Below are 12,428 nucleotides of genomic sequence, written 5' to 3'. Positions count from 1 at the left end.
TAGAGTACATCTCCAAGAAGGGTGGGCCCTGATTTTCAGACATGTACAGCTCTCTGTGCAAACACTGATTATGTTCCTTCATGTCAAATAAAACTGCAAAAGCATTAAGCCACTTGTTGGAATTATACTTGGAAAATTGATTTGTTGGATGCCCTCATTTGAATGAACATTTTTTTAAATATATTTTTTGTATATGGTGATAAAAAGCTTTGAGTTCCATGTGCTGGACACAGATGAAACAAAGAGAAACAATCATTTGAGTGACATAATGTAACGACCTGATATATCAACAAGTTGATGTAATGCTCCCTGATATCAGCTGTCATAATAATGTTCAAATCCACTGATGAATCAACAGGATGAGATGAAAAAGACGATGCTCACAGAATCATACTCATAAAGAGTTTACAACTACAAAGACTGCATTTTCTTATTAGGCTTATTAAGCCTATTAAGCCCATTCTTGTTTAATCAAGTGATAACATATGACAGTCTGTTTAATTCAGTTTAAATGTCTTCAGATATCCTATTAAAACAGTATATCTAAGTTCATGCTATAATGAAATGTTTTCTTGTTGTGATAGGAAGCCTCCAGTTTTAATTTCAGACCACCGTGAGTGACATTTCCTAATGCTCATTAATGCTCATTAAGCTCCTCTGGCATATAATTAAGAGCTGTAAGTGTTAGTAATGGTTAAGTTCTATAGAGGATGAAGGTAAAGGCCATATACATCAGTCATGCAGAGTAATTATATAAGGATATAACCCCAAGGAGCTTGACCTTTATATCTATTCTTTATTGCTCTTTGACATTTCAGAAATGGGAGATGTGATGGGGGCCTCACACTTGTTTGATGGTTACCAGTAAGAGAAGAGATTTCATAACGTTTGTAGATCCATAGCCGACATACCTGCCAACACCTGTCAGTGTCCTGGTGCAGTCACGGCAAAAAGCTCAGTGTAATTTTCTCAACATCAGCAATATAATAATCAACCAGCAGTTACATATGATTCACATGACTGCAAGCAAGTATTTGGTATTATCAACATCTGCTGCAAATTATTCTTACTTTCATTAATCTGCCAATCTTGATTAGTTCATTCAGTGTTTGGTCATTAAAATGTAAGAAAACTGAAAAATGCCATAATCACAATTTCACAGAACCCAAACTGACGCAAACCTGATGCCCCAAACCCCAAAATATTCGATTTACTGTTATAGTGGACTAAGAAAACCAGTAGATATTCATATTTGAGAAATAGGAACCAGTGAATTTTTGGCACTTTGGGGAACTTTCTTAAATTATTGTAATAATTTCCTAAGAATTTTCCTTGAAAAACTATATAATTTGGAACTTATTATAGTCAAGTAACACACAAAGATGGTGCACTCCAGAAAAATCTTGTGGGCAGGTGGAAATATTCTTATATTGTTGGAAGCTGGAACAACATCTGCTGTAAAGCAGAAAGCCTTTTAGTCAGTCAGCTGGAAATACAAAAATGTGAAACGTGTCCGCAGGTGAGAACCAACTCAACCCTCATGAAAAACATGATTTCCAATTAGAACTGAATAATCAATAAATATTTACTTGTCTTTAAACTGAATTGTTCTTTCAAGACAAAACCTTTTTTTTGTACAATATTTTTTCCGGGATATCCTAAAAATAAAGACTTCAATTATTTATCACTTATCAAAAAATACCTGCCGATTAACTAACCTATTAATTGACAGCTCAAATTTATCAAACACAGCAACCCAGCGGCCTTAGGACCCTGATCCGTCAGCGGAAGAAGAGCTGCCTCACTCACTCTCATCATCATCATCATCATCACCATCACCGCTCCTCCAGCTTCCACCGCTATGATGCTGCACCTCATCCCAGCAGCCCTGATAATGTGCTTTAGTGTGTCAGTCAACGGACAACAGGAGGACTTCAGATTGACCGACAGAGCTTATGTGTTCTTAGAGAAGCAGAATCTGGGTAAGACTGCATGTAAACAAAGGAGAGGCCTGTCGGTGCATGCAGTGATGCTGAGATACAGGCGGTCTCCTGCAAGGTGTCTAGACGTCAAATCCGTATTAATTCTCTTTATTCTCAGTAACGACTACTTGCTAAATTAAGTGCACACATAGGACACGTTTAAACCATCAAAACCAGTGTGTTTGTCTGTTGTTACTGGTCGCTACAGCCTGTCTTTATGTCCGTATACAGTCACGCTGGGCAGTGTCCTCGGAGTCCTGCTGCTGCTGATGATTATCATGGCTGTCTGTGTCTACAAACCACTGTCCCGGCGGTGAAAGGTGGGGATAAAACACCCAGAGACAAAAACCTGCAGTCCAGCCGGTGTCCCAGACCCGGGTGACTACACCACCATGACGGTACCAGACTGAGCCGTGCCACCTACCTGCCAGCAAGCCTCACTGAAAACACCCAGTCTGAACTGGTGTTGCCTTAGCAATGAAATCAGGTTATTTTCAGTGTTATTGTATGTTTGAAAATGTTTCTTATGATACATAAATGTTGCTGTACAACTGGATGCAATCATTTCCTAATTTTACTCTCTTTTTACTCTTATTAATCTGGGCTACTGTCACACTATATTAGATTTTTTTTTAAATTTATTTTATTTGATTATGACGAATCTAAAAGGAAATGCTGTCAGTTTATCTTTGTCTTATTAGCCTTTTTGAGGGGAAATCTGACTAATAGACCTTAACTTCTGCATCCATTAAACTGACAAAAGTGGGATTACAAAGTGAAAGTCTTGCTTCAGTCGACATCAGTTACACCAGTTGAAACAATGTTGATCAAGGCAGGTTAAAATCTAGTGGTACCAAAAGCTGACTGATTTTTTCCCCTAAATGTGGAATTTGCGTATACAGTTTACAGGAATACATTGTAGGCCTAATTTATTTTTTATCTTAATAATCATGTAACACATAAGGACTTTTAATCTGCAGGAAACGCTGTGAGTAGGTATTTATATCTGGTTTGCTTGTAAGTCCGTGTGTTTCTTATCTCCCGTTGAAGGTAAATTTAATCATTAACTGTTGAGTCCTGCAGCAATAATGAGATTACAAAGTAAGAAAGTACTCTGATTGCAGATACAATGTTGATAAAGGCTCATGTGCAGGAGAAATCAAATGAAGTGATACTAAGAAATGGAAATGTGAAAATCTAATCAATTTTCTGAAATAAAGAGTTGACTTAAGTATTATTGTTTTGTTCTGTAAATAATTAGTCTGATGCCAGTGTCCCACTTTCTGCTTTTTAAATGATTTTATGATTAGAGGCAAATTTTTTTTAAAATTAATACAGTCAGACTTGTCAAATATTAGACAAAATCTAAAAAAGCTTCTCATAGAAAATGACGCCCATTTTAAATTTTAATTCAGATAAGGATAATGCAGCATCTATTCTATTACTAGAACAGATTCTTTCTATGTAGTATGAGTGTATTCTGCACAATCCATTCATCCCACAGTATACTTTATGTACTATATCCAGTGCAGATGTTGTGACTGGAAGTATGAACATATTTAGCAGCTAACCAAACGTAAAACCATTTGTACACTGCAGATAAATGATACCTGAACAAAATATCTATCTCAAGACATAAAGAAAGGCCTTTGTGTGTCAACTTGTTTTTTTTTGTAAATAAAGAACATGAAGGAAGTCACATTTAGTCCTCATGGAAATAAAGTGCGTTTATTTTAGAAAACATTTTGAAACCGACACATTTTCTTAAAATTTTAACATATTAAAAAAAACTTTGCAGCTCAAACGGTGCATTACAAAGATCTCCATTAAATTCGTCAAAGCTAGCCTTTTTAAACTCGACTGTTCAGCAGTTTGGCAACTTGATCGTTATAATTAGTAGTTTGTGAGCTGGAGCCCCTGAAAGTCAGACACAGCAATGCAGCGAGACTTTTGATAAGTGGTTGGTTGTCAGTGAAATCAACTATAGTGGTTAATGCATGTTACTAAGCATCACCCTGGAACAACTGAAACCTCTTCATCTTGTTTCCTAATTTACAATTTTTAAAAAAAAATCTGTTCAGAAAGTTTAGACAGAGTGGCACAACATGAAACTGTCAGCACCACTTTCCTCCACCAAGCGTTATCACAGCAAAGCAATCTGTTGGCACGTGCTGAAGAAACAAAGTCTACATACTGTACATATAGCGGACATGCTTGATCAACAAGTCTGTGCTGTCTCTTCTTCTGCTCAGAGGTTTAGAGTTGTTTGTGGCTACAAATGGCTGAAGACTAGGACAGACTGCTGTTAGGAATCTGAATAATCTCTGCAACACTGCATGATGGCTGTACATCCACAGGCAGACTGGTCTCTGCTATTGTGTTTTTGAACTGAGGAGTTAATGCTTGAAGTTGCTCAGTGACAGTTGATGACACATCAACAAAAATACATTCTTCCTCACCATGAAATCGGAAGAAAATGTTTGATTTAAAAAAAAAAAAAAAAAAAAAGGCCAGGAAATCCCATCCGTGTTTACCTTTCTGAACAGTGTACATTCAAGTACAAGAGTCTTGCATTTACTTATGAACTTTTCACCTAAACTTTCTGAAATACTATTGTTATGGCTGAGTGATATGCATATGAGATACCGTTTCTTACCAAAGAAACATTTACCAGTCTACAATTTCCGCAAGATTTACAGTTGATTAACAAACCTAATTCCAAAGTGAAGGGACTGTGTAAAATCTGAACCCTGAGATGTCTGTTATTCAGTCTTGTATTGTCCAACCATTCATGGTCCTCAACAAAGTGACTCTAGCAAGACGTCACAGTGACAGCACTCAAATCTGTCCCCTCCAGGTCCACAATACTGCTGGTTTTCTAACCTGCAAAGCGTTTTTCATCCTCTCATGGACTGAGACGAGAGGTACCAGGAAAACAAAACAAAACAAAACAAAACAAAAAAAAGCAGCGCTTTGGACCTCACGTGCCAAATTTGAGTGCCAACACTATACAAAGTCACCTTAAGTAGTCCGCTTTTGTTCACTAAACCTTAATTACACTCATCTGACCCTCACTCCAGACTATGATATGATCAACAGAAGCATGTTGCTGCTGTTATACTACATTGGAAAAGAAAAAACAAAACAAAACAAAAAAAAAAGAAGAGTAAAACCCCTCTGAAATTATCTTGAGGAATCCATGAACCAAGCCAGAAGATGGAGACGCACCATGTGGAGATAGAAATATATAAAGGAGTATGTTCTTACCAAAAATACCTTTTGGAAAATCTTGGATACCGAGGGTTTGATATTGCCTGTTACATAAAAAAACCTGCGGTTGCATAGATGACTACAGTGGTTGGAAAGGAAAATTGAGGTGTGGTGGTTGCTTCTGGATCTGGAAAAGTTGTGTTATTGTTGTTATTATTACTATTATTCCCTCATATTCCTTTTTACTTCTCAGTGAGTGACAGCTGCAATATCCTCTCTAGCTCCTCATCCTCCAGCTTCCTCATCTTCTCCTCTTCCTCTTGAGCTCGTGCGGAGAGCTCCATGGCCATGCGGAGGTCTGAGTCAGGACTAGAGGCAGACGGGGAGCTTATAGGGCTGGAGGTGTCACCATAATCCACCAGCACCCCCTCTGGGATACTCCTAGAATAACAAGATATAAAGTTCACATCTAAATCCCAGAGGTGAAATTAGTGTTAAGAAAATCAGTTACTGGTCTTCAAACCCTGAAGCGAGAGCTGCTAATCATGTGATTGCGATGCTAATGGCTTTAACCTGTGTTCCTACCTGTCACTCGGGCTACTGAGCATTACATCAGTGAAATCCCCATCGGCATCATCCCAGATCCCCTCCTACAATGACATAAACATGAGAAGCAGTTAAAGTGTGTAATGAATGGACTGCAAAAGGAGAGCAGTCGAAAATGATACGAACATAACATGACGATTGTTGCCTTCTGACCTGGCCTCTTCGAGACTCCAGGAGACTCTGATGGATGGCGTACTGCAAAAGCTCCTCGTCATTGTTGGACACGGGCGTGTGGCGGCTGCCTCCTCGACGGTGGTAGTTGGCAGGCACCTCGAACACCGAAGGACACACTTGAAATAGGGGCAGTGCTGGACAGATGAAAATGAGAGGAAACACGGTTGAGAAATGACAGACATGATGCATCTTGTATTTATAATATATTCAGTGACTGTGTTACTAACCTGCAGCTTCTTCTTCTTCTCCTGAGGATGTTGGCGTGGCTGCTGGCGTTGTGGTCGCTTCTTCTTCAGTACTGCATTTATTCACATTACCAAAGGTAATCCTGGCATTCAGCACATGAAACAGAGGGATCTCTGCAAAAGAGGAAGCCACAACAGATATCAGATATTTAAAAAAAAAAAAAAGACTACAGACAGGAAATGACCGTATTACTCTGTGTGCTTCTTGAAAGTGTGGTCTCTATAAAACCTCACAAGAATGACACAAACCTATTTTAACAGGAAATCCAGGTGGAAATTTTAGGGTGACAAAGTCTCGTAGCCGTGCAAAATGGGAACTAGTCCGGGCCATGAGGTCGATAATGGGGGTCACCTGCTCCACCAGGGACAGGGGATGTTCTTCGCTCATCCACAGCGTACCTTTGAACCTGTAAGAGATTAATGAAAGCTCTGTTGAAATGTACACACAACTTACTTTCACACAAGAATAACTTACAAACACACAACTCTAAGGAATAAAGGTTTCTACATCTCTAAAGCTCAGTGTCTTACTTCTGTGTTCGGATGCTTAGTTCAATGGGTCGGCCAATGTCTCTGTCCCCCAAGTCAAAGTCAGGATCAAAATATTCCTCTGGAGTGATGGCAGTGGGATTGGTGGCAGTTGCGTACTCAAGAGTCATGTCCTATAGAGTCAAGCACTCATCAAATCAGCTGTCTGGTGGGAACAAGAAGCATCATTTTTATGTAATTACTAGTGCACGTCTTACCCCTTGTGCACTTATGTGCTGTTCCACAGTCCCCAGCAGAGACTCCAGGATGTTCCTCTCACCTTTGAACAAAGAACTCATTCAGTCTCAGGCAAATGTAGGTTGTTATTCATTTGGATGAAAGGGAGCTTTTAACATAATAAAATATATAAATACGTATGCTGAAGGATAAAAAAGTAACACATGAAGAATTTCTTCCACCTACTTTTTATCCTGGCTTTCTCTTCATCTGTAAGATGCTCTGTCCTTGTCCTGATGACCACATTCACATTGTTCACACTGAAAACCTGAGCAAAACAACCAGAACTAAGCGTCACACACTATTATAAAAACTCTCCATCATTTCTATGGCAATACACATATACTGTACAGTTATAATTTAAAGCAAATGTATAAATTATGTGAACCTTTGCTTCAAATCCGTTGACCACTTCAGTTTTGTCAGACCTCCAGCCCCAAATCCCAGACTTGTTCCTGTGAAAAAAACAAATTGTGAAAAGAAAATCATCATTACAGGAAAAGTCCACCATCATATCCTTCCGTTATGAATCATTTCCATAAAACAGAGAAAACAAGTCAAGTCAAATTTTATTTGTATAGCCCAATATCACAAATCTGACTCAGGGGCCATTACAATCCGTACAGCAACACAACATCCTCTATCCTTTGACCCTCCATTCAAATAAGGAAAAACTCCCTAAAAGTTTATGTCTCATGCAACAACATTTCATAGGACATTTTAAGAAGCCTGTTAATGCATTTAAATTATTTGCACTAATCTGAACAAGTGTGCACAATATGGGGCTACAGCACTTAACACCTGGATTTAATGCAGCCATCACTAATGTTATTAGTTACACACGTTTTTGGCAACTGCAAATACCTCTTGCAAGTCAAATGATCAAAGACCATAGTATAAGAATTGTCTGTCAAATGCAACTGTGTTTGAGGAAGTTATCTGAATGAAGATTAGCTGTAATTACACAGAAATTAGTTGCACACACCTCATTAAATTTCACCTAATTATTAATATCTGTTGTAACACTCACTGTTTATTTTTAGATGTTAGTTAGATACTGGATGGAAATATTTTTTCATCCAAAAGTCAGTACACATAATGATCATTAATAAGCCAAATGGAATCAATATTTAGACAGTAGTCTCATTCAGAGAGTAATTATATTTAAACAAGTGTGAAAATGTCATTTGAGCTTTCAGCTCTCGTGAAGTACTGCCACTGTGGAGTTTGTTCTTAGCACATCAGGAAGTTGGAACAGTTGTGTGTTGTGAGAAAGGGGAAAGTGTTAAAGATGAGTCACTTGCCTTTCAAAAGCAATATCCTTGGTGTCCAAGTAGGTGTTGACAATAGATGTAGTCAACCTTTTGGCAACTTCCTGTTCCGCAGGCTGCATCGACTCTAGTGTGACATCCTCCATTTCTTGGGATATGTTGAAACGTTCGGTGTCCACCACTTGATCATCATGGTTCACTTCCATCAACACTGCACATGAATCTGTCGATAAACAGTCAGGGATAAACCTAAATCATTTTACAGAAAGGGATGTATGAATCACAGAGAGAACTCAGAAAGAGAGTTAAAACACACACACGCACCATCTCCTCTGAAGATGTAGCTTCTGCGCCCTCTGATCCAGGTCATGTTTTCAAAGCCTAGGAGTGTGGCATCCACTCGCAGGCTGGCGCCACTTTTCCAAATGCGACAAACATCACTTGGACAAACCCGGGACAGAAGAGGGACTGTGAAGCAACAGATTATGAATGACCCGCAATGGAAAGAAATGTATCTGCACATGAAAAACAATGTGACTCATTGCTAAACCACAACAAATTTTTCAGAGACCAAGAGGAAGGTACAGTATGTAGTTTTTCCTGTATGACCTGATAAAACCTCTGGGCTGGAAAAGATTCTGACTGTATGGACATTTAATTGCAGGTCACAACGTTAGAAAACACTTTAAAATACCTTCTTCTTTTGCATACTATGACTGATAACCAACCTGTACTATATGAACAAAGAACTTACTCCAACTGGTGAATTCCCACTTCATTTCCATATAGAAGTCTGGAGACTGTGGACGGAAAGATAGACAAAGCAATATCCTTTGTAATTAAATGTAGATGTGGAGGACAAGACAACCGGAAAATGTATAAAGTCGAACCTCTCGGATCTTTGCCAGCAGCTCAGGCACTCCTCCCAGAGCAGTGGAGGCTTTGAGGTAGTCTCTGCGTTGAAGCACTAACTGAACCATCTCTGGATCTCCGGTGCTGACCGCCTCCTGCAACACTACACAGAGACAGACAAGTGTGTGAACAAACTACTAACCACTTTTAAGGCAACAGTATTTGTTCCCCAGGAGCAGCAACTCTATGTTAAAAAAACTCAACAATGACAGTAATAACCATCAAAAATTAAATGGTTTTACAGCAGTCAGAGGAGTGGATATGCATTTTTACCAGAAATCCCATTAACCTTTGATGATGTGTAGAGATGAACGACACAAAGTGATAAAACAACCCACAAAACCACAAAATGCATATGTGCAAGACAAGTCCAGGCAACCTTGCAAGAAGCCAGTTTGATGTCTAACCTGTCCAATTATTAGCGTTTTCTTTAGTCACTTCGGCTCCATGTCTCAGAAGGACTCTCACTGACTCCAGGTGCCCAAGCGACACAGCCAGGTGCAGAGGTGACCGACCTCTGGGATCCACAGCCTCGATGTCATTCTGAGAAAATAAAGGAGAAACTTATTACCAGATATATTTTGGAGGGTGAGCCCACCTAACTGAGTTTTACTTAAAGGAATAAAATCTAAGCAGCTGGTTGGACTTGCTGAATTCATATAAAAATACTTTAGGATGCACAAGAACAAAAGAGCATCAAAATAACAATAAATTTTTATTTATACTGATGGTTAAGTTGGGTTTGTTATTATGCTTGACTTGTAACTGAGGCCTTCCACATTATGATTATCTTATACATAGTTTGACACCTTTCAATTTAGGTTTACATCACTGATGATGTAGGATTACAGTAGTCAGTTCACTGACAAAGCTCAGCATCATGTCTGGTCCTCATATGACTCACACTGTTGAGGTGAGCTTGTTATTCATCAGCATGGTCAGGTAGTAACAATTACAGTGACTGCATTACAGTAATAACCTTGCAACAATACACATTATTGGTTGTAATGAGCCACTATGGAGAAAAACACTATGAGATTAGAGATGCTTTTTAAAAATGAGTAACAACCGGTTTGATTACTCAGAAATATGTTTGCCAGGCTCTTACAAAAAAGACCCTTGGAAATATTGTATGGGACAATGAATAGTCCAGCAGGGCTTTTTTGTCACTGATGACAAGACATGATCACCACTATTAAGTCTTTAATATAATAACGACATAATTCATGACAGTCTGTGAGTTGTATTGTAATAGATTGAGTTAGTAGCATTAAAGGACTGGTTCACAATTTTTCAAGTCTGTCTTAAAACAACAGTCAGGTGTTCATATGAAAACTGAAAGAGGTTTTCCTCGCTGTAATCATTTCTCCTGTCATACTGGCTATTAAAAGATTCCCTTCCAATGCCCTTTCAATGTAAATGATGGAGGTGTGTCCACACAGTCATTTAAATGTTTATCTGAAGCTTATATGAGGCTTCAGCAGTCTGAGTTAGTCACATCAAGTGGATATCTGCCACATTTACAGTATTTTTAGCATCAAATTCCCTCTTTGTGTTTCTCCTCTGAGTTGCAGTGGAAGTATTGTAACAAAAAGAGGGATTTTGGCACTAAAAAGACTTGACTACTTGATTTGTCTGTTTTGGACGGTCGAAGCTTCACATAAACAGGATTGTGGATTTTGACCCCCATTACTTACATTGTAAGTGCATTATGAAGGCATCTACTTATGGCCAGTATAAACAGGAGGAATGATTACAGCAAGAAAAAAACTATTTGACTTTTCATTTGGGCACCTGACTGTTGTTTTATGACAGACTTGAAAAATTGTGAACCCGTCCTTTAATTACACCTGGAAGCAGGTAACCAATCTATGTTGGAATACATTTTTAAAGAAACAAACGTGTTGATCAGTGAACAGAGATATCTTAATAAACATTTAAACGTAATCTTTGTGTTTTGCGGAGCATCTGTCAACACGACTGGCCTACATTAACTGGACGACTGTGCAGATTTAACAGCTCGCTCCTGGCTTCATCTAGCTAGAAAACATCGGTGTGTAGGTTTGCAACATATCCAGTGTTTTTACTCACCTGTGGTAACGTTATTTGTTCTTCCAGTGTTCTGTAATCATTCTCCCACACTGCTGCATGCAGTGGAAACTTCCCTCTAATATCTTCGCTAACGTTAGCTGTGGACATCTTCCTCTTTACGGAGCCTCTCAGTGCAACGTTAGCCTGCTTCTTATACTTACAGCCATGGGAAAACCGCGACAGCTACACGCTAGTTTTGCAAAATTTTGCGACAAATATCAATCATGACCTTAAAAACTGACAACAACAAAGTCAGAATGTGTACGCCGGTGGCCAACTTTCCCTCAAGTCTTCCTCTAAATAAAACTTTTCAACAAGGAAGTGCCAGGAGTAGCACACAATAATGACAGGGGTGTCCTACATAGAAACAGGCTCTTAATCAAATTAATACCGTATAATTATACGCGCTTACCAAGATGTTATAAAACTGAACTTAACTTATGCGTAATAACATCAATTCCTTGAGTGAATGCGCGACAGAAACACGATTTGTACATTTAAAAAAAAAGACGCCTTCAGAGAAAAAATTGTCAGTTCCAGTTTGGACGCAACCATTCGACATGTCTGCATGGGGGTGTCCAGAACATTAAATCTAAAGTATAGTGCCTATAAAACGTAACTCCGAGTCATATTTTTTATGTATTCGATATTTTAAATAATTAAAAATGTAACTCAAGTTATCATTATAATAAAATAAATGTATCCAGACGATAAATCGGCTGTATTGCCTATAACGAAATGAGATCAGCCGTTGCTGGTTACGTTTAGAGGGGGAGGTTACATATCCGTAACTTTACCGTCAACATGCTGTGCAGTACATGTACACAACTATATTTAGCAGTTTTGAACTCAAATAATTATGTGTTATATTATGTAACGTTAGTGATTGGATCTATTAACGTATGTTGGCTTGGTGCCTGATGTTCTTCTGCGGATACAAAATGCTAAAAGCAAAGATGGGCCCATTGATACACATATAAGGCTGTCCTTAATTGTGTATCGTCATACTTTTATGGCTTATTTTTGTTTTTTAAATTTAATTTATATATGGATAAATATCCAGGAGGTATATTCACATTACTGAGCTGTTGAATATGCTCTTTCTTCACCGCGTCATAAAGGTACATAAACCAAACTGACTATGTGATGATTATGATGGAATTTGTATTCAC

The 12,428-nt window shown here is 38.5% G+C and overlaps 1 protein-coding gene across 1 annotated transcript; it reads right to left on the bottom strand.

Annotated features, from left to right (window-relative positions):
* Window positions 1-3,694: 3,694 nt before the first annotated feature.
* On the bottom strand, window positions 3,695-11,797 carry ankrd13a (ankyrin repeat domain 13A). The gene is made up of 15 exons (XM_067609575.1): window positions 11,257-11,797; window positions 9,573-9,708; window positions 9,144-9,268; window positions 9,008-9,053; window positions 8,578-8,721; window positions 8,287-8,476; window positions 7,371-7,437; window positions 7,169-7,250; window positions 6,964-7,025; window positions 6,749-6,879; window positions 6,467-6,624; window positions 6,200-6,331; window positions 5,952-6,106; window positions 5,778-5,842; window positions 3,695-5,633 (listed from the first exon to the last, which is right to left on the bottom strand). The coding sequence occupies exons 1-15, from the start codon at window positions 11,362-11,364 to the stop codon at window positions 5,435-5,437; spliced, it is 1,800 nt and encodes a 599-aa protein (XP_067465676.1). The 5' UTR covers window positions 11,365-11,797; the 3' UTR covers window positions 3,695-5,434.
* Between the last annotated feature and the right edge of the window lie 631 nt (window positions 11,798-12,428).

This window comes from Thunnus thynnus, chromosome 2 (assembly GCF_963924715.1).
Source record: "Thunnus thynnus chromosome 2, fThuThy2.1, whole genome shotgun sequence".
Classification (NCBI taxonomy): Eukaryota; Metazoa; Chordata; class Actinopteri; order Scombriformes; family Scombridae; genus Thunnus; species Thunnus thynnus.
The sequence above is the reverse complement of the archived record's forward strand: the minus strand, read 5'-3'. Positions and strand labels throughout refer to the sequence as shown.